The 23,027-nt window shown below is 44.0% G+C and overlaps 1 protein-coding gene across 1 annotated transcript in view; it reads right to left on the bottom strand.

The window, feature by feature from the left end:
- ARHGAP31 (Rho GTPase activating protein 31) overlaps positions 1–23,027 on the bottom strand; it is a 119,885-nt gene that overhangs the window by 11,184 nt on the left and 85,674 nt on the right. Inside the window, exons 7-10 of the mRNA XM_043474979.1 lie at positions 22,252–22,450; positions 17,724–17,848; positions 7,873–7,935; positions 4,790–5,365 (exon numbers count right to left, since the gene is read on the bottom strand). Of these exons, the coding sequence (XP_043330914.1) occupies positions 4,790–5,365; positions 7,873–7,935; positions 17,724–17,848; positions 22,252–22,450 (963 nt within the window). The remainder of the gene's footprint in view (positions 1–4,789; positions 5,366–7,872; positions 7,936–17,723; positions 17,849–22,251; positions 22,451–23,027) is intronic.

Below are 23,027 nucleotides of genomic sequence, written 5' to 3'. Positions count from 1 at the left end.
GCTGGTAAAGAATCCACCTGCAATGCAGGAGACCTGGGTTCGATCCCTGGGTTGGGAAAATTCCCTGGAGAAGGGAAAGACTACCTACTCCAGTATTCTGGCCTAGAGAATCCCATGGACTGTATAGTCCATGGGGTCACGAAGAGATGGGCATGACTGAGCAACTTTCACTTTCTTTAGGATGTGGCTGAGTTTGAGTTCCCCTCAAAATAGAGCCTTAGTCAAGGTCCTGGCAGCAGGCAGCTTATTTGAAAGGTGGTCCCTGGAAACAGGAGTGAGGAGGTGAGACAGAGATGGAGGAAATGGCAATAAAGTGGTTACCACAACCAGAGCAACCAGAATGCAGTTCTTGGTGACCCTCTAAAGAACCGTGAGTAAATGTGCCACATAGTTATTCCACCAAGGGTGGGCAGCAGGCTCATTAGTCCACTGACTCCCATCGCCTACTGGTTGACAGCTGCCTTAGTTAAACTCCACACTTCTGGGTTTGCTTGAGCAAGGGCTGGGTAAGAGTCTCCCTTCAGAAAAACCCCTGAGGCAGAAAACCAGAAACACAAGGCAGACACTTGAGACAGAATACCATCTGTGTGCAAAGAAACTATCCCTCACAGATGCATAAGAGTCTGAGGAAGTGGTGCAGGGCTCACAAAGCTATGAACCCCATGGAATTCAACAATGGGAATGCATCCTAGTTATTCAATCCATCCCCTAAAGATGACATTTGAGGTGTATCCTGTCTTTTGCTATTATAAATAATGCCATGATATGCATACACATTTTGTGCTTGTGCAGCTACTTATTTAGGACAAATTCTTGGAAGTGAAACTTCTTGGTAAAAGGGTAATGTATCAGTGATTTTAAGAAAATATTTTCTTCCCCTTTTACTAAGATCTCTTGGTTGGATGTTGGCCAGTGTCTCTTTCTGCAAAGCTTGGGATCTTCCATTTGTTGACCATAGACTCTTAAAGCGAGGGGTGGAAGAAAGGCCTGCATTTCATGTGAGCTTGTTCAGGTCACTCTCTGTCCTGCTCAGAGCCCTCCTCACTCTGGCCCAGCCACATGTCCACTCCCCTCCCACCCCCTGGGGTAGACGCTGAGCAGACCCAGTACCCCTGACCGGCCTTATACTCCCCTGCTCTGGTCCTTCCTGAGATTCAAACCTTCCCCATTTCAAGACATTAACCTAATAACATATCTTTTGGAGCATCCCCAGACCACGCTCTCCTTCTCCACTTCCTACAGCATTCACTGTTATTACCTGTGTGTGGCTAAGCCATCAGGTTACCATTTTCTTTCCACTCGTATGTGACACCCATCCCTGGGTTAAGCTTCTCAGCACAGAGGCAGTACCTATGTCAAGAAACTATCATGTAAGGGACTAGGAGTCCAGGTCTTGTTGTGGCTGGATACCTGTAAGCAATAAAGGAGTCTCTGTAGCTCAAAAGAGGAGGAGAGGCATCGTCAGATTGCCAGCATGGGATGCTTTATATATGAAGTGGGTGACCATGGAGATAGAGACTTCTAATGTCCCCTAGTGTCTTTTCTCTTGCTTATTTTGAAATAGAACCATCTCAGCCACTCAAGTTTAGCTAGGTACCTGACCATCCACTCAGCCACGCTTCTCAGCCTCCCTTGAAGGTCAGCGTGGCCATGAGAGTTTTGAGATGAAAGTAGAAGTTTGGCCAAAAGTAGAGGAATGGGTTTGAGCAGAGTGACTAAAATTTTGAATCAGGTTACCTGGAAAATTGTCTTAATTCTTTTTCTTTTATCTATTGCTATTGCACAGAAGAAATAAAAAATAATGTATTAAGGAAGGTGGAGTTCTTCATTTGGAATAATTATGAAAGAAAGTAATTAGAACCGATGTTAACCTAACCCCACCAGAGACAAAGGTGAGCCCGCCACCCGCCCCACAATGTCCTTGAAACTTTTGGCATCTCCCTCTGGCCACTGGTCCTAAATTCACATGGCTGCCTCCTATAAGGTCCCTCATTCTGCCCTGGCTGTCACTAATCACAGTCAGGGAAGCAGGCTGGAGCCTCCATCAGTGTCTTTCCAAGACCAATTTGATACAGACTGGGTATTCTGATTTACAGAGAGATGGAAGGAGAGAGGGGGAAAAAAGGTAACAGATTGTCTGCCAAAGACCCCTTGGGGTCTGGGGACCCTCTCTTTTAAGGACAACCAGTCACATAAAAGCCTTTAGAAACATTTTTTTCCTCAAAGGTTTCACTTCCTCTTCTAGCCCTCACCCTGTTCCACCCACACCAACCCATAGAGCATTCTCCAGACAGGGTATCACTTAACACCCCTAAGTTTTTACTCCTCTTATGCCCCATCCTGAAGGGAAGGGGGAGGAGAATGTTTACTGAGCATCCTGAGGGCCACACTCTAAGCAGGCATTTCATGAACAGTCTCCTGTGCAGAACTCATCCCAGCCCTTGAGACGAGAGCCATCTCCGCTCTGCAGAAGAGAAACAGGCTCAGAGATACCAACCAGCTCTCATGTTGCCCCAAAGTGGTGAAGCTCAAATCTGGACCCTTCCAGCTGGAGTCCAAAATCTATACACTTCTCATAACGGTCCAGTGGCTCTCAGCCCAGAACACCCTTTTCCATATATTCTGCATTAAAAAGTCCTACACGTTAATGAAGGGCCAAATGTCACCACTTCTGAGAAGGATTTCTGGAATCCTCCTGAGAGGACTGCTTCAGGCTATCTTTTCTGAACCCTTCTTTCATAATACTTTGGGAACTTATGCACTCCCTCATTCAAAAAGTCCAATGAAGCATATATCCAGACAAAACTACAATTAAAAAAGATACATGCACCCCTACATTCATAGCAGCACTATTCATAATAGCCAAGATATGGAAAAACCTAAATGCCCATCAACAGATGAATGGATAAAGGAGATGTGATACATATGTACAATGGAATACTACTCAGCCATAGAAAAGAATGAAATAATGCCATTTGCAGCAACACAGATGCAACTAGAGATTATCATCCTAAGTGAAGTAAGTCAGAAAGAGAAAGACAAATACCATCTGATATCACTTGTATGTGGATATTACTTGAATACAGAATCTAAAATATGACACAAATGGGAACGTCCCTGGCAGTCCAGTGGTTAATACTTCACCTTGCATGGTCGGGGGTATGGGTTCAATCCCTGGTTGGGGAACTAAGATCCCACATGACTTGTGGCCAAAAAACCAAAACATAATACAGAGACAATATTGTAACAATTCAGTAAAGACTTTAAAAACGGTCCATGTCAAAAAAAAAATCTTCAAAATATGACACAAATGAACCTATCTACAAAACAGAAACAGACTCATGGGCGTAGAGAACAGACTTGTGCCTGCCAAGTGGGAGGAGTTTCGGGAGGATGGGCTTAGCAGATATAAATTTTTATTTATGGAATGGATAAACAACAAGGTCCCACTGTATAGCACAGATAACTATATTCAACATCCTATGACAAACTTTAATGAGAAAGAATATTAAAAATGTATATGTATGTATAACTGAATCACTTTGCTGTACAGTGAAAATTAACACAACACTATAAATCAACTATACTTTAATTTAAAAAATAAAATCTCAAAAAAGAAAAAAAAAAAGCCCAAGAAGGGTGTTAGGCTACTTCTACCAGTTGACCCTGTGCTGCAGGAGGGTGCAGGGTTTCAGTTTCCCTTCCTAGCCTGTGAGCTTGCTGGGGGAAGGGACTGCATTTTAAGAATCTTTGTAACCCTACAGCCCGTAGCAAACATGAGAGGGAGCATGGCAGAATGCTTGGATTTTTTAAAAGTCTGGATTAAAATCCTGACTTTTATATGTCCTTGCTAGGAGCCCTCAGGCAAGTTAACAATTTCCTCTCTTAGCAAACAGGGATAATGGTAACTATATAATAACCTCAAGGAGTTGTTGTGAGGAGAAATGAGATAACACATGTAGAACACTTAGGACAGTGCCTGACATCATGATAAGTAATCAGAAAAAGTTAGCTAATATTAATTGAAATAGAAATATTCTTAAACCACAATGAGAATCTGTTGGTTTGTCTCTCAGTCATCCTTTCCTCTGAGGTTCTTATTATTTCCCTTCTGTGTTGCTCACAGTTGGTTGTTGGTTCTCATTCCAGAGAAGGCCTAGAGACTCAAGCTTGGCCAATCTGAGAATCCTATTCATCCAGCCACAGTGACTGGCCCAAGGTTGGGGGCGTGACCCAAGCAGAGCCAATCAGAATCCTTGCTGTGTCTGATACAAGGAAATTGAGAGGTAGATGCTCCTTCTCATTGCTAAGTCTGCTAGCCATGTTCCCGGCAGACATGAGGTAGAAATTTGGGATGGGTGGATGGAGAGATTGTGTCTGAAAGAGCTGAATCCTCATTTCCAGCTCTGCATTCCATTCCGTGAGCTTCCCTCCCCTTCCTTCTCACTATGTGAATGAATAAAACAATAATAACAAGTAACATTTACATAGTACTTGCTACGTACTAGACCCTGTTCTGAGGGCTTTACATGTATTAACTAATATTCACAATTTAATATTCGTTAACATTATTCCCATTTTACAGATCAAGAAGCTGAGGCATGGAGTGGTTATGTAAACTTGTTGAAGACTGTACAGCAAAATGGCTGAGCCTGGACTTGTAACCAGGCAGTCTGGCTCCAGAGCCCATGGTCCTAACCACTTCACTACATTGTCTTGCAACAAGACAATGTTTAAGTCTGGTTTTTCCTCTCTTGCAATGGAAAGAGACCCTCTCCTCTCTTTTTACCTGTAGAAGTCTCAGCGCTCAGTGGCTTCTCCTCTTCGGGCCACTCTCCACTCTCTGAGCCCTGGAAAGAAAACTCTTCCAGGCTGGAAAGAGACTGTAGCTCCTTTGGGGGGGTTCTGCATGGGGTGCTGTTGGTGCTGATGACAGCTGACACGCGGAGTGGCACAGACACAGCGAAGGGCTTGGAAATGTTCAGGGCCTTGCGCTGGTGACGGGGAGAAGGCTCCATTTGGAAGAGGCTGCTGGTAAAGACAGATCTGCTGGGGCTGTCGTTTGAGGTGTAGAACATACCCAGCATCTTCGGGGCTGTTTGCTCGCTCTCGGGATCTTCGATGGGTCGGAACACCTTCAGCTGCTCAGGCGGGGCCCGGGCCTGAGCGCCCTGCAGCTGGCTTCGGTCTCCGCTCACATCAAAGCCGCCCTCCGCCCCTGCGGGCATCCCCTCCTGGCCCCATTCACCCTCCTGCTTGCTGAGGTCACAGGAGCTGCCAGTGCTAGTCGAGTGCATTTTCGCTGCTGGGATGAAAAATCCACCAGTGGTGACGGTTCGACTGAAATTTCCTTTGGTTTCTTTCCCTAGTGAAAAAGCAAACAAACCTGGTCAGCAGCCTGAGTACAGGCATCACTGCAGAGACTTCCAGGAAGGGCCGGCACACAATATTTGAATATTGGAAAGACTGAAAAGACACAGCATGCTATAAGGGTATGTTGTTGTTGTTCAGTCACTAAGTCGTGTCCGACTCTTTTGTGACCCATGGACTGTAGCCCACCAGGCTCCTCTGTCAAAGGGATTTCCCAGGCGAGAATACTGCAGTGGGTTGCCATTTCCTTCCGCTGGGGATCTTCCTGACCCAGGGATGGAACCTGTGTCTCCTGCATTGGCAGGCAGATTCTTTACCACTGAGCCAGCAGGGAAGCTCATCAGTAAGGGTATAGCTATCCTAATAAAGACAGGTACATAACATTTAGTTGAGAAGAGGAAACATGTGCACAGAATTCTGTTATGATATCTTGATAGAACCTTCTTCTGTTGCATCACATGTATCATATTCAAACCTATGATTTTTCCAGTAGTCATATATGGATTAAGAGTTGGATCATAAAGAAGACTGAAAGTTGAAGAATAGATGCTTTCTAATTGTGTGCAGGAGAAGACTCTCTTAAGAGTCCCTTGGACTGCAAGGAGATTAAACTAGTCAATTCTAAAGGAAATCAACCCTGAATATTCACTAGAAGGACTGATGCTGAAGCTGAAGTTCCAATACTTTGGCCACCTGATGTGAAGAGTCGACTCACTGGAAAAGGACCCTGATGCTGGGAAAAGTGGAGGGCAGGAGGAGAAGGGGATGACAGAGGATGAGATGGTTGGATGGCATCAACAACTCAATGGACATGAATTTGAGCAAACTCTGGGACAGGGAAGGACAGGGAAGGATAATGGAGGGCAGGGAAGCCTGGAGTGCTGCAGTCCAAGGGGTCGAAAAGAGTCAGACACAACTGAGCAACTGAACAACAACACATGTATCTGAATTAAACCTTGCAGGTAGAGCAGTTTCCAAAAGAAAGATACTGCTGAAATGGCTAAATGGAACAGTCATCCACCAAGCATTAAATGTAGATCATGAAAAAATAAAAAGATGATGGGAGATGACAAAATGATGTTTGCTCAAAATGAAGGTGAAGACAAAAAGGCCAAAATAATAGAGTCTTATTTCATTTTAAAACTTTAAAACTTATTGTTTTAAGTTTTCTCTGGCAGATGGACCCAGACAGGGGTTGGATTTCCCAGCAAGGAAAGAGATGCTGTCTTCAGCTAGACCTTTCTGCCTTTTGCCAGGCTTCTTCCTGCTGATTCAGAGGCTCAGAAACTAGAAATGTAAATTAACTAAATGTTAGAAGTCACAGTTGTGAGGAGTGAGTTCCTGACTGACTTAGAAGTGAAGGCAAAGAAAAGTCTGTATGGGAAATAACGAAGCTGAGGCGACAACAACCGAATTGCCAGGGATCTGGAAAAGAATTCTCACAAAGTGCTACATCTTGGATAACACTGGATTTAAAATTCTTAAAAACACTCTGTGGGAGAAGTGTAATTATCTCCCTGAACACATGAGGAAATGAGAGGATAGATAACCTCCCCAACGCCCACGGAAGTGGTGACCTAGCTTTTGAAATATTAAAATTCTGCAAAACTAGGCAAGAACTGCCCCCAAGAGGTTTCAGAACCAAGCAAATTGATGAATATAAAGGTGAGAAAATGCTAAAAGGATCATGTCTGCTTAAGAAGACCTCATTGAATATTTTACAAGTTTAGAATTATTTTTTGAAAGTCGTTTCTAAAGATTTTTTGTTTTGTTTCAGGTTACCTCATTTATCAAAGAGCAAAATATCTTGTATTAAAGGGATTGGGAAGTTATGGTTTAAGTATGGGGGAGTTTAAACAGCCTGCTGCTAGGGAAGCCCTGGGTCTCGCATGTAGCAATGCTTGCTAGCTACAAAACTGCTTGTTAGCTTGTTAGTTAACAAAAACAGAAGTGAAGGCGACAGCACGTCAGTCTTTTAAGGCTGAAGCTGTAAGAACCAACACGGTGAGGTGCTGCTTTGGTGATGGGTGTCAGCTGGCATGCAACTGTATGCGCATCTATTCCAATAAGCGAGGACCAGCTATGTGCCAGGCTGGTGCCATTGGTGTTTATTAATGAATGAAGGAATGAATCTCCCAAATCAAAATCCTGAATTGACAAGCACAATGAAGCCAATGCCTATGGAAACACCTAAATTCAAAACTCTTCTTTATGCCCCAAGAGGGAGCCACTTCTGCCTTAGTTTTCAGGTGCTGATCTATTATCTGCTTCAGGATTGAATGTAAAGAGGCTGTTGTCTCCAGCTACGGTTGGAGCAAGGCTGGAGAAAGGGGCTATGTGGGCGTCTGAAGTTCAGGGTCAGGGAGGAATCTGGGCCTGGGGGATTGCGTGTGAGCAAAACTGGAGATGAGCAGCTTCTGGGGTTGATGAAGCAAGTCCTGTGTGGGGGCAGCTCTCCTCCAGCTGTAATCCCCAGTTCCCAATCCAGCTGTGAGATCTTACCTTCCACAGGCACTGAGCACAGCGAGTCCATGCTTTTAGCTGGTCGGATGGTAGCCTTTTCCACTAAAGACAAAAGAAAAAAACATCCCTGATGAATGCACTTTCGGAGGAAGTGTTTAGAACAATAGGTCAGACTGTAAGTACAAAAGAGAAATTTCTTTGGGAAAATTTTTCAAGTATTTATAAATTTCCCCTTTGGAAAACATTCCCCATGCCACCTTAGATGTTCTCACTTTCTTTGGGGGACTGACCTTATAAAAATAGGGCAATTATAGATCAAAGGTTTATTAACATTTTACAGATAAAGGTAGATTACAATTTTGTCACAAAGCTTTGAGCCGATGAGGAGTCCTGAACCCAATTTTACTTTACAGAAAAGATTCAAAGATTCGTCCATGGGGCTCCAGGTAATGCCTCCTAGATGATGGGCCAGGCAGCAGGATTCTTGACTGTAGCCACATTGTTCAACAACCAGAAATTTAGTACAACAGGTGAGAGGGGTCAGGGAACTTTCCCCTCTGTCTCTCATGAGTCACCTTTTCTCTGTGAGTCACCCTTCTCCCACAAGCAGCTCTGCTCCTTGAGGTCCACAGTCTGGTTGCTCCCCTAAAGCTCTCACCCACCAACCTCACCCTGGAGCAGATCCCAACCAAACAAACTTTTTTTGAGCACCTGCTATGTGCCTGAAGGATTCTATGCATCTTTGTAAGTCACTTAAGCAGGTTTTCAGAAGAGTGTGAAATTTTATTAGTCCATTTATAGGCATAGGCATTTTCACAAAATCATCTCTTTTCAGGAAGACAAACTGGCTGGAAGGTAGTTCCCTCCAGGTCAAACTTGCTAGGATGGGAGAAAGGGCAATTTAGAAGCTGGCCAGGGCTTCTAAAGTAACTCTTTAGAAGTGGCTTTAAGGTAACTCTGGATCCAGACACATCTGACTTTGAATCCCGATTCTCCACTGTTGGGCTCAGATAAGCAGCTTACCTTTTAGAACTTTCATTTTTTTGGCATGAAAAGGAAGAAAAGTAGAGCTGTTATGAGGATGAAATGAGTAATGCATATAAAGTAGATTGTATTAATCTAGACTCAAGTAAATGCTGAAGAAGTCATTATTGTTTATTGTTGTTGTTGATGTTATTCAAGATAAACCAGGGTTCAGCAACAAAGGAGAACCCAGGAGATGGTTCTAAAAGAAGCACTCAGAGTTGCCCTAGCCCCAGTTGGATCCTAACTCACACTTGTTTAATCCCTCTATCAAAGTTCCTTTTTTCCTTCTTGATCCACATCCTGCTTCTTTTGAGAGGTTCTGAATTAACCCCTTAGCCTCCCAGGCTCGGAGCTTCTCTGCCTGGGGCCCACTGGGCTCTGGAAGGACTTAGCAATGGTGATGCCAAGACTGCCTTCCACCTCCTTCCTTTCAGAAGTAAGAAGAATTCTCATCCTTGGAAGATCAACTATTCCCACACGTTTACAAAATGACTTCTAAAACTGCCTGGCCATTGGGACTTCCCTGGTGGTCCAGTGGTTAAGAATTCACCATCAAATGTAGGAGACATGGGTTCAATCCCTGGTGGGGGAACTAAGATCCATATGCTGTGGGGCAACGAAGCCTGCTTGCTGCAACAAAAAACCTATATGCTACAACAACCAAGACTCGACGTAGCCAAATAAATAAATATTTAGAAACAAACAAAAAATCATGCCTGGCCAGCCTCCTTTCATTCGTGTATTCATTTTTTCTTTTGGCTACACTATACAGTTTACACGGTAGCTTCTCTGGTAGCTCAGCTGGTAAAGAATCTGCCTGCGATGTGGGAGACCTGAGTTCAATCTCTGGGTTGGGAAGATCCCCTGGAGGAGGGCATGGCAACCCACTCTAGTATTCCTGTCTGGAGAATCCCATGGACAGAGCCTGGCGGGCTACAGTCCATGGGGTCTCAAAGAGTCAGACATGACTGAGTGATTAAGCACAGCACACATGCAGCTTGAGGGATCTCAGTTCCCTGACCAGCGACTGAGCCCCAGCCACGGCAGTGAAAGTGCTGAATCCGAACCACGAGACCCCCAGGAGATCTCCATTCATGGATTCGGAGACAAAATTTTCCCTGGTGACCATGAGTGTCAGAGAGGACGGACAACAGTTCTAGCTGCAGGGCCATCAGTGTTCAGCTTTCCCTTGGGACCCTCTGTCTGACCATGAAGCTCCCTGTGGCCCTGGTGGACACAGAAGTGAACAGTCTCCAGCAATTCCCTGGCTCCTTGTCTGGACAGTGACTAAGCACTCAGGGCTCTGTGGTCTATGACTATAGAGTTGTCCCTCAGTATTTGCAGGGGATTGGTTCCAGGACCCCCACAGGTACCATAATCCACTGGATGCTCAGGATCCTTATATAAATGGTGAACTACAATCAGCCTTGTCTACCCACACATCCCACATATGCAGATATGAAGGCCTAACTGTAGATATTTATTTATTCATTCAAAGACCTGAATTCCCCTGGGCTTTCAGGCAAGGGCTTTGTTTGTTTGTTTTGTTTACTTATTTCTTTTTGGCTGCACTAGGTCTTTATGGCAGTGTGCAGGCTTCTCACTGCGTGGCTTCTCTTGTTGAAGAGCACAGGATATAAGCACATGGGCTTAGCTGCTCTGTGGCAAGTGGGATCTTCCCAAACCAGGGATTGAATCCATGCCCCTTTCATTGGCAGGTGGATTCTTAACCACTGGACCACCAGGAAAGTCTGGCTAACTGTATTTAGATTATTTTTTCTGCCTGGGACCTTGGCCTCATGGAAATGCACTCACCCATTTTCTTTGGGTCCTTGAGTCCCCTCTCTTAGATTATCTCTGTGGCTTTATTTCCCTGCTCAAAGGAGTTCACTTTAGAGAGTTCCCTGGAATCTTCCTGTTTGATAATATATTGACACAAATTCCAGTACACGTGTGTCTGGGAGACTCCAGACTTTATGTGTCTCCATTCAGTCAGTACCCAAGTTTTTCGTACCTTTTCAGTCAGCTCAGTTCAGTTGCTCAGTTGTGTCCAACTCTTTTTGACCCCATGGACTGCACCATGCAAGGCTTCCCTGTCCATCACCAACTCCCAGAGCTTGCTTAAACTCATGTCCATCGAGTTGGTGATGCCATCCAACCATCTCATCCTCTGTCATCCCCTTCTCCTCCTGACTTGAATCTTTCCCAGCATCAGGGTCTTTTCCAGTGAGTCAGTTCTTCACATTAGGTAGCCAAAGTATTGGAGTTTCAGCTTCAGCATCAGTCGTTCCAATGAATATTCAGGACTGATTTCCTTTAGGATGGACTGGTTGGATCTCCTTGCAATCCAAGGGACTCTCAAAGAGTCATCTTTAACACCACAGTTCAAAAGCATCAATTCTTCAGTGCTCAGCTTTCTTTATAGTCCGGCTCTCACATCCATACATGACTACTGGAAAAACCATAGCTTTGACTAGAGAGACCTTTGTTGGCAAAGTAATGTCTCTGCTTTTAAATATGCTGTCTAGGTTGGTCATAGCTTTTCTTCCAAGGAGCAACTGTCTTTTAATTTCATGGCTGCAGTTACCGTCTGCAGTGATTTTGGAGCCCAAGAAAATAAAGTCTGTCACTGTTTCCATTGTTTCCCCATCTATTTGCCATAAAGTGGTGGGACCAGATGCCATGATCTTCGTTTTTTGAATGTTGAGTTTTAAGCCAGCTTTTTCACTCTCCTCTTTCACTTTCATCAAGAGACTCTCTAGTTCCTCCTCAGTTTCTGCCATAGGGTGGTGTCATCTGCATATCTGAGGTTATTGCTATTTCTCCCGGCAATCTTGATTTCAGTTTGTGCTTCATTCAGCCCGGCATTTCGCATAATGTACTCTGCATATAAGTTAAATAAGTAGGGTGACAATATACAGACTTGACATACTCCTTTCCCAATTTGGAACCAGTCTGTTGTTCCATGTCCAGTTCTTACTGTTGCTTCTTGACCTGCATACAGATTTCTCAGGAGGCAGGTCAGGTGGTCTGGTATTTCCATCTCTTTCAGAATTTTCCACAGTATGTTGTGATCCACATTGTCAAAGGCTTTGGCATAGTCAATAAAGCAGAAGTACATGGAACTCTCTTGCTTTTTCTATGATCCAAAGCATGTGGGCAGTTTGATCTCTGGTTCCTCTGCCTTTTCTAAATCCAGCTTGTACATCTGGAAGTTCACCGTTCACATACTGTTGAAGCCTGGCTTGGAGAATTTTGTATATTACTTTGCTAGTGTGTGAGATGAGTGCAATTGTGTGGTAGTTTGAACGTTCTTTGGCACTGCCCTTCTTTGGGATTGGAATGAAAACTGACCTTTTCCAGTACTGTGGCCACTGCTGAGTTTTCCAAATTTGCTGGCATATTGAGTGCAGCACGTTCACAGCATCATCTTTTAGGATTTGAAATAGCTCAACTGGAATTCCATCACTTCTACTAGCTTTGTTCATAGTGATGCTTCCTAAGGCCCACTTGACTTCACATTCCAGGATGTCTGGCTCTAGGCAAGTGATTACACCATCATGGTTATTTGGGTCATGACGATCTTTTTGTATAGTTCTTCTGTGTAGTCTTGCCACCTCTTCTTAATATTTTCTGCTTCTGTAGGCCCATACCATTTATGTCCTTTATTGTGCCCATCTTTGCATGAAAATTTCCCTTGGAATCTCTAATTTTCTTGAAGAGATCTCTAGTCTTTTTCATTCTATTGTTTTCCTCTATTTCTTTGCATTGATCACTGAGGAAGGCTTTCTTATCTCTCCATGCTATTCTTTGGAACTCTGATTCAGATGAGTGTATCTTTCCTTTTCTCCTTTGCCTTTAGCTTCTCTTCTTTTCTCAGCTATTTGTAAGGCCTCATCAGACAACCATTTTGCCTTTTTGCATTTCTTTTCCTTGGGGATGGTCTTGATCCCTGCCTCCTGTATAATATCATGAACCTCTGTCCATAATTTTTCAGGCACTCTATCAGATATAATCCCTTGAATCTATTTGTCACTTCCACTGTATAAACGTAAGGGATTTGCTGTATGTAGGTCATACCTGAATGGTGTAGTGGTTTTCCCTACTTTCTTCAATTTAAGTCTGAATTTTACAGTAAGGAGTTCATGATCTGAGCCACAATCAGCTCCTGGTCTTTTCACTGACTGTATAGAACTTCTCCATCTTTGGGTGCAAAGAATATCATCAATCTGATTTTGGTGTTGACCATCTAGTGATGCCCCTGTGTAGAGTCTTCTCTTGTGTTGTTGGAAGAGGGTGTTTGCTATGACCAGTGCGTTCTCTTGGCAAAACTCTGTTAGACTTTTCCCTGCTTCATTTTGTGCTCCAAGGCCAAAGTTGCCTGTTACTCCAGGTATCTCTTGACTTCCTACTTTTGCATTCCAGTCCCCTCTGATGAAAAGGACATCTTTTTTGGGTGTTAGTTCTAGAAGGTCTTGTAGGTCTTCATAGAACTGTTCAACTTCAGCTTCTTCAGCATTACTGGTTGGGGCATAGACTTGGATTACTGTGATATTGAATGGTTTGCCTTGGAAACAAACAGAGATCATTCTGTTGTTTTTGAGGTTGCACCCAGGTACTGTATTTCGGGCTCTTCTGTTGACTATGAGGGCTACTCCATTTCTTCTAAGGGATTCTTGCCCACAGTAGTAGATATAATGATCATCTGAATTAAATTCACCCATTCCAGTCCATTTTAGTTCACTCTTGCCATCTCCTGTTTGACCACTTCTAATTTACCTTGGTTCATGGACCTAACATTCCAGGTTCCTATGCAGTATTTCTCTTTAGTATCTATTTCTGTTCCATTTTCTAAACATGGTTAAACATCCCTTCACCTGCACCCCCCCCCCCCACAAAAAACTCCAGTACTATAAACATGGTGAATGAACTTTTAAAATGTTCTTAATTATGAAACTTGAAAAAAAAGATTTAAAAAATTATTTAAATATGTTAATCCACTGATTTCCTTTTTTCACAAGTATATTTCAACAAATAATCAGGCTATTACAGGGTTATGAACAGCCCCTATCCACCGCCCACCCAGTTTTTAATTTTTAGGGTTTCAACAACACTCTTCTGGTGAAACATGGCCACTCAGGCAATAGTCAAGGTCACAGAGAGCTACTTATATTGACACTGATGGTTCTTTAATTTCACCTCTGCACCCCATCAAAAGCCAGCCAGTTTGACGAACTATTTCTGGCTAGCTTGTTCATGAGGTAGCAGTGGTTTTCAACTCTGGCTGCATATCAGAATCTCCTGGGGAGCTTGACAAAGTTACCAATACTCTGACTTTATCACAGTCCTCCTGATACAGAGCTGCTGTGGGTGTGAACCACATCCTGTGGGTGATTCTGAGGTGCAGCCGAGCTGAGAAGCCAGCCAGGGACATCCTGTACATTCTATGAATTTACCACTGTTTGATCCAGCACCTGGAGCTTCTTCCTTTTGAAAACCACATGGGGGTGGAACTCCTCCTAAGTCAAGATCAAAGCAAATCATTTATTCTATTTTTATTCAATTGTTTTGTTCTTTTAACTTTTTGGTACTTGGTGAACCTCTTACATTGTGGCACTAATTCTGTAACTGAAGTTCTCGCTGATGTGCTTCAGCAAATCTATTATTAGATCAGGAGTTTCTTGCCAGGTACACCCCTTAAATTCTCCTTTGAGAATCCTAACTTCTAACTTGTATCGGGCCTTCCATACCTATGGCGACCTGTCCTCTTCACCTGGCTATCTTGCCATTTTGTAAAAGACATTTTCCCCCATAAGATGGATATTACAGATGCCTATCCAGAATCCATTTCCCTTCCCCTTCTCACAGAGCCCTGTCCAGCTGGGTTTACCTCATTCCTCACCCAATGGGTGTAATGCCATTCCTCATGCCAGTGACTGGTTCAGGAATCCAGTCCTAAGCTGGTCAGCCATAAGGATCCTGGCCATAAGGATCGACCCATGTGACTAAGTGAAGGCTACTATTGTGGGGTGGGGGGTGGCGAGGGTGACAGACACTTAATGCGGAGGTTCTGGGAAAGAAGGGTCCCTGCACCAAGAAGCAAGCTACCAGAAATGATGTTCTTTCTCCTTCTGGTCATAATGATAGTCAAAGGTAAAACCTAGAACTATTAATACTATACCCACTTTGTTGCTGTCAAGGGAGCCAGTGTGAGGATAAAGCTGACCCTCATAGGAGGGCATAGCTGAGGAAAACATGGAGAAATGGAAACACAGTCATTAGACTAAATGGTCCCTGAAGCTTTCCCTATATCTGGGTGTCCCAATAAGTTACCTCCTTGCATAAGCCAAGAGAGTTGGATTTCCCCTTCTTGCAGCTGAAACCAAGCTTCCCAGGTAGTGCAGTGGTAAAGAATCTACCTACCAATGCAGGAGACACAGATGTGGGTTCAATCCCTGGTTCGGGAAGACCCCCTGAAGTAGGAAATGGCAATTTGCTCCAGTATTCTTGCCTGGAAAATTCCATGGACAGACGAGCCTGGCGGGCTACAGTCCATGGGGTCACAAGGAGTCGGACACAACTGAGCACACACACACAGCCTAAACCACTATACACACTATACCTGGTGAAATCCCTCATTACTCCAATAGGACAATGTGATGACTTCTAACATCTATGCTTTATGATCCTTAGCATACAATTATAACCAGTGTTGAGGAAGGTTCTTAAACATATTCTCTAAATTTCCTCTACAGATATTAGTTTTTTTCCCCCAAAATCTTTGTTGTTAAGAATTTCAAACATTCAGAACCGTTGAAGACCTCTAAATCTACCATCTAGGTTCACATTTTGCCATGTTTGTTTCATCTATTTCTAATCAATTTATCTACCTACATACTTATATTTTGCAGAATCATTTAAAAGTGAGTTTCAGTATTTTGACACTTCATCTTTAAATACTTAACTTCAGCATATGTCTCTTAAGCACCAGCAAACTTTAAAAATTTACTATTTTTAATATCATCTAAAATCTAGCCTATTTGTCCTCAAAATTATCTTTTGTAGCCCTTTAAAAAAATTTTTTAAATTTATTTTTGGCTGCACTGGGTCTTCATTGCTGCTTGTGGATTTTCTCTAGTTTGGCAAGCAGGGGCCACTCTTCATTGCAGTGTGGAGGCCTCTCACTGTGTGGCTTCCCTGGTTGCCGAGCATGTGCTCCAAAGCGTGGGCTTTAGGAGTTGTGGCACACAGGCTTAGTTGCTCTGCAGCATGTGGGATCTTCCTGGACCAGGGATTGAACTCATGTTCCCTGCATCGGCAGGTGGATTCTTAACCACTGGACAACCCGGGAAGCCCTGTAGTGCTTTTTATTTTTTCAAACTAAGATTCACTCAAGGTTTGCTCATTGCATTTGTATGTTTACCTTTTACTACTTGTTTTCATAACTATTGCTCTCATTTTTAAAAAAATCATGCTTTCAGTCTATAACACTAAATGCCACTGTGGCAAATTTCTTTGGCCTTCCCTTTCTGATATAATATTCAGCTTGATTGATTATATTCCCCATTTTATAGTGGTTCCCTTGGTTCCCTCCTGCATCAGTTCTACTTACTACTGAGATAAAATTCCCACAGGGCAGCATCCTTATTTAAATGTCAGATCTTCCTTACAGTAAAGTTCATTAATAAATATAGAAAGAATGATGGAAATGGAAAATTACCATATGGTAAATACCACAGTTATAACTGTTATAGGCAAGAACCACTGAAGGATATTAAAACTCATGGATGAAAGTATGATGAGGAAAAGGATATTTGCATGGTCTGAAAGTATCTCCCACAAGACACTTATTAATTGCAAAGGAAAAAAATAGTAACTTCACAGGAACAAACCTTGTAGACAGCACTTTAACCAAGTGATCAAAGTTGACATCACCAACATTAAAACACTGACCTCTCGTGTGCTCTCTGAAATGATGCACTGTGACAGGCACAGAATTTGTAACCTCAATCTAACCATGAGAAAACATCAGACAATCCCAAACTGAGGTATATTCTACAAAATAAATGGCCAAAACTCTTCCAAAGTGTCAAAGTCAGAAAGACGGAGGAGCTGCCTAGGTTGGAAGATTAAGGAGGCATGACATCTAAATGCAATGTGGGTTCCTGGACTAGATCCTGGCCCCGTGGGGCCTGGACATTAGTAAGACAAAGGGCCAAATACAAATAACATCTGTAAATTATTTAATAGTATTACATTGATAGTAACATTATGGTTTTGATCACTGTATTACAGTTATTTAATACATTAGCTTTTGGGGAAGCTGCATGAAGGGTATATGGATTCTCTGTGTACTATTTTTGAAAACTTTTTGTAAATCCAAAGTTATTTTTTAAAAAGAAGGACTTCCAAGGTGGTCCAGTGGTTGGGAATCCACCTGTCAAGGCAGGGGACACGGGTTCTATCCCTGCTCTGGGAAGAGCCCACATGCCTCAGAGCACCGAGGCCCGCGCGCCACAACTACTGAGCTTGTGCTCCAAAGCCCACGTGCCGCGACTCCTGAAGCCCAGACACCTAGAACTAGAGCTCCGCAACAAGAGCAGCCACTGCAATGAAAAGCCAGCGCACCGCAGCGAAGAGCAGCACCTGCTCACTGCAACAGAGAAAAGCCCGTGGGGCAGAGAAGACCCAGTGCAGCCAAAATAAACAAAGAAACTTAATAAAAACCAAAGACGGCTCTTCAGTTAATTTATAAGTTTCTCTTCTAGGATTAGCGAGCCTGACCTAATCCAACCAAAGACTTAAGAAACAGAAACATATATATCTATATCTCTCTTATAAACATAAACATTGTTGATTCTTACCTGAGAGCCTCTGTCCTCTCACAAATACACTCCCGTTTCTACTCAGCTTTGATTTGGAGTCTGATCCAGAACGTCCCAGGTTAAATATTGATTTCCACTTCTTGGATTTACTGGAGAGCTTTCTTCTAAAAGAGCCAAGCCACAGGGGGTAAGTTGGATAACTAGCCATTTCAATGGGACTCTGAACTATAGAAGGACTATCCCAAACATGTTCTTCGTTATGAATGACTCTGACATGGTAAGAAATTCTTCTAAAAAATCCAAGTTAAGCCTGACTCTCACCCTGTCCAAGGATGCCCTTGATGACCAAGCTAGGTTTTCATGAGTCGGAGTGAAGGACCACATTTTTCAGATGTGCTATTAAAAGCAGGAAAGTGAAAGTGGCTTAATTGTATTCAACTCTTAGTGACCCCACGGATTGTAGCCCACCAGGCTCCTCACTCCAGGGAATTCTCCAGGCCAGATACTGGAGTGGGTTGCCATTTCCTCCTCCAGGGGATCTTCCTGACCCAGGGACTGAACCCAGGTCTCCCACATTGAAGGCAGATTCTTTACCATCTGAGCCACGAGGGAAGCCCATTAAAAGCAGGGGTTGGGGGCAAACAGAGGCAGGGGTCGGTGGGAGACTCAGAGGTCACAAGCAACCACAGTTCTGGGAATTCTGGTAGAAATTCTGATGAGCACTTTCCTCCTGGGTTTTCAAAGATATCTATTTCTTACAGGAGTAAACACTAAAGACCAGAGACCTCAGTCCTTTTATGTTCCCTGCACTGCAGCCACACTTTTGGGACATACACAGGTGAGGAGAAGGTTAGAGAAGACTTCAGTGGGCTGGACAGGGGGTAGATGAGAAAGCAACTTGAAAGACAGCCTGGCCTGGGAGAGTTGCAGACTGCTGGGTGTGGTCAGTGGTCACTGCAGAGAAATGCAGAAGGTGGTCACCGTGTCTCTGGCTTTGTCTCTCATTTCCCTGATGAAGCAAGGATAGTTGAGTGCTAGACTTAAATTGAAGAAAATGGGGAAAACCACTAGACCATTCAGATATGACCTAAAGCAAATCCCTTACGATTATACATCAGGCACTCTGTCTATCAGATCTAGTCCCTTAAATCTATTTCTCACTTCCACTGTAAGGATTTGATTTAGGTCATAAGGGATTTGATTTAGGTCATAGCTGAACGGTCTAGTGGTTTTCCCCACTTTCTTCAATTTAAGTCTGAATCTGGCAATAAGACAGAATGCCTGAAGAATTATGGACGGAGGTTCGTGACATTGTTCGGAAGGCAGGGATGAAGACCATCCCCAAGAAAAAGAAATGCAAAAAGGCAAAATGGTTGTCTGAGGAGGCCTTACAAATAGCTGTGAAAAGAAGAGAAGCAAAAGGCAAAGGAGAAAAGGAAAGATATACCCATTTGAATGCAGAGTTCCAAAGAATAGGAAGGAGAGATAAGAAAGCCCTCCTCAGTGATCAATGCAAAGAAATAGAGGAAAACAATAGGATGGGAAAGACTAGAGATCTCTTCAGGAAAATTAGAGACACCAAGGAAACATTTCATGCAAAGATGGGCACAATAAAGGACAGAAATGGTATGGACCTAACAGAAGTAGAAGATAGTAAGAAGAGATGGCAAGAACACACAGAAGAACTATACAAAAAAAGATCTTCATAACCCAGATAATCATGATGGTGTGATGCCTCACCTAGAGCCAGACATCCTGGAATGTGAAGTCAAGTGGGCCTTAGGAAGCATCACTTCAAACAAAGCTAGTAGAAGTGATGGAATTCCAGTTGAGCTATTTCAAATCCTAAAAGATGATGCTGTAAAAGTGCTGCACTCAATATGCCAGCAAATTTGGAAAACTCAGCAGTGGCCACAGGACTGGAAAAGGTGAGTTTTCATTCCAATCCCAAAGAAAGGCAATGCCAAGGAATGCTCAAACTACCACACAATTGCACTCATCTCACACACTAGCAAAGTAATATATAAAATTCTCCAAGCCAGGCTTCAACAGTATGTGAACTGAGAACTTCCAGATGTTCAAGCTGGTTTTAGAAAAGGCAGAGGAACCAAAGATCAAATTGCCAACATCCGTTGGATCATCGAAAATGCAAGAGAGTTCCAGAAACATCTACTTCTGCTTTATTGACTATGCCAAAGCCTTTGACTGTGTGGATCACAACTGTGGAAAATTCTTCAAGAGATGGGAAAAACAGACCACCTGACCTACCTCCTGGGAAATCTGTACACAGGTCAGGAAGCAACAGCTAGAACCAAACATGGGACAACAGACTGGTTCCAAATCAGGAAAGGGGTATGTCAAGGCTGTATATTTTCACCCTGCTTACTTAACTTATATGCAGAGTACATCATGTTAAACGTTGGGCTGGATGAAGCACAAGCTGGAATCAAGATTGCTGGGAGAAATATCAATCACCTCAGATATGCAGATGACACCACCTTTATGGAAGAAAGCAAAGAACTAAAGAGCCTCTTGATGAAAGTGAACGAGGACAGTGAAAAAGTTGGCTTAAAATTCAACATCCAGAAAACTAAGATCATGGCATCTGGTCCCATCACTTTATGGCAAATAGACAGGGAAACAATGGAAACAGTGACAGACTTTATTTTCTTGGACTCCAAAATCACTGCATGATGGTGACTGCAGCCATGAAATTAAAAGATGCTTGCTCTTTGGGAGAAAAGTTATGACCAACCTAGACAGCATATCAAAAAGCTGTCTATATTAAAACTTAAAAGCAGAGGTATTACTTTGCCAACAAAAGTCCATCTAGTCAAAGCTATGGTTTTTCCAGTAGTCATGTATGGATGTGAAAGTTGGCCTATAAAGAAAGCTGAGCGCCAAAGAATTGATGCTTTTGAACTGTGGTGTTGGAGAAGACCCTTGAGAGTCCCTTGGACAGCAAGGAGATCCAACCAGTCCATCCTAAAGGAAATCAGTCCTGAATTTTCATTGGAAGGACTGATGCTGAAGCTGAAACTCCAATACTTTGGCCAACTGATGTGAAGAACTGACTCATTGGGAAAGACCCTGATGCTGGGAAACATTGAAGGTAGGAAGAGAAGGGAACGACAGAAGATGAGATGGTTGGATGGCATCACTGACTACTCAGTGGACATGAGTTTGAGTAAATTCTGGGTATTGGTGATGGACAGGGAGGCCTGGCGTGCTGCAGTCCATGGGGTCACAAAGGGTCAGACACGACTGAGCGATTGAACTGAACTGAACTCAGATGGGGCCCAGGGAACCTGGTGCCACCAGAGGTCACCACAGAGGCCTTGCCGGGCTCTGGCTGGCCTAGCCATTATATTTCATAAAGTCCTGGGATGAAACCCTGCAACCTGTAGGCTCCACAGAGGACCTCTTCTCCACAGGGTCTCATAGAACACATGCTTCTACCATCAGAGATAGACCTGCAGTACTTCGTGGTTTCTCTCGGATCTAGCCTAATGTTGACAACTTGGCCTTGGGGTAGATTTTACAGTATCGCCTATACCTTGAGGTATGGTGCACCCCAGGTGTGGTTGACAGCGCAGAGTAGGTATACTCGATTGTCCTTCAGAGGTATCCTTCTTCCTGATCCCTGGATGAAAGTCTCATCCTCCAGGGATTTGGGGGAGGGGCAGTGCCATCCGTGCCTTCCAGGAAATGGAGGATTTCCTGCTGAGATCCTGTCACCCTTCCCAGGCACCCAGCACACTCTCCCTCCCCAGAGGGAAACAGCCGTGCCATCATGTGGAGGACACTGGCAAGAGGTCTGAGGGGTCTGCTTTTACACCTCCTTTCATTGAGCAAACAGCAAAGACGATACTCTTCAAGGGAAAGATTGCCTTTCGGCTCCTCCACTTATTGTCTCCCTAGACTTTAGGACTCCTGCTTCCATAACTGAGGAATGTGTGGAGACCAGGGTTACAACAGAAGAAATGAAAAGGAGAAGTGAGGAAAGACATGAGTGAAAATCGTGTGTGTTTTGTTTTTGGAGGGAAGGGGCTCTGATAGGTAAAAAAGGAGGAACAGTAGCCAGGATGCACGTCCTCAAGTGCTGTGTCCTCAGAGTTTTCAGTCCAGAGTGGTGCTTTGTCAACTTGTCCTCCGTCCACCTCCACGCCTTTTATGATGTGCCGTGAAGGTGAAGGGTGGGAGGAAGCAGCCAAATTTTTCCATTTAGCAACCTTCCTTTTGAAAACATCAAGGCTATTTTGTCTAAGCTAGGAAATAAGGGATTTTAGTTATGATTCTTGACACCTATGAGCCATATCCCCACCACAGTACTAGGGATCTCTGGTGGGAGATCAAGGTCTCAAAGGCTTTGGGGCAGTGAGGGAATGCACCAGTCGCTGGTGGATGTCGTGGCATCAGCTCCCATCTCTTCTGGAAGGCTTCCTTACCCCCCAAACTAGACCACAACCCCAGCCCATGCTGCCATTATAGCTCTGAGACTCTACCGCTTCCTCCTCTGTCCCCCGCCACCCAAACATCTCCCAGAATTTGAAAGGAGGCCACTTACTTGTTGTCTGGTAACTCAAGGACAGTGTGGAAGAGGGTGCCCATGGGGGGGACAATCTCAGGCAGGCTATTCTCTCTTCTTTCCTTCCTGGCAGGATGATTAGTAGCCAGGCTCCGGGCCTGAGCTTCCTCCAGACTCACCAACTTCATGGGCAGGGAGAGGGCGGGCAGGGTCAGGCTCTTCATAATCGGCCGGTTTTCTGTAAAGAGAAGAGAAGAGCTCGTAGACCTTCTGGGAGTGGACCTGTTCACCAGTTCCAGCCAGATGCCCGCAGCCACAGCTCGCCCATTCCTAACCTCCTAGCAGGGGCTTCTCTTGGGCATGGTGGAGTCCGTGGCAAAGACTACACATAGGAATGTGATAGCAATCCTGGCCAGCCCAGCCAGAGGGCACACAGAGGCTTCAGAAGGTAACCTGCATTCCTGTACTTTTCAGAGACAGACTGTTCATTCACAAAACAACATATTGAACACTTACTATGGGCCAGAGTAACAGCTGAGGGTATTTGCCCCTGGGTACTGCCTAGTCCTTCGGTCAGGTGAGAACGTGTGTTCAGGCACAAAGGTGGTCTCACTTAGCTAGGGTGGGGAGGAGACGACCACCTTCTCTCTGCAGCTGTAGGCATATACAGATGTGAGAGCTGGATCATAAATAAGGCTAAGGGCTGAAGAATGCTTTCGAACTGTGGTGCTAGAGGAGACTCTTGAGAGTCCCTTGGACTGCAAGGAGATCAAACTAGCCAATCCTAAAGGAAATCAGCCCTGAATATTCAGCCC

Source organism: Cervus canadensis, chromosome 7 (genome assembly GCF_019320065.1).
Source record: "Cervus canadensis isolate Bull #8, Minnesota chromosome 7, ASM1932006v1, whole genome shotgun sequence".
Lineage (NCBI taxonomy): Eukaryota > Metazoa > Chordata > Mammalia > Artiodactyla > Cervidae > Cervus > Cervus canadensis.
This window is presented reverse-complemented; position numbering and strand designations above follow the sequence as displayed.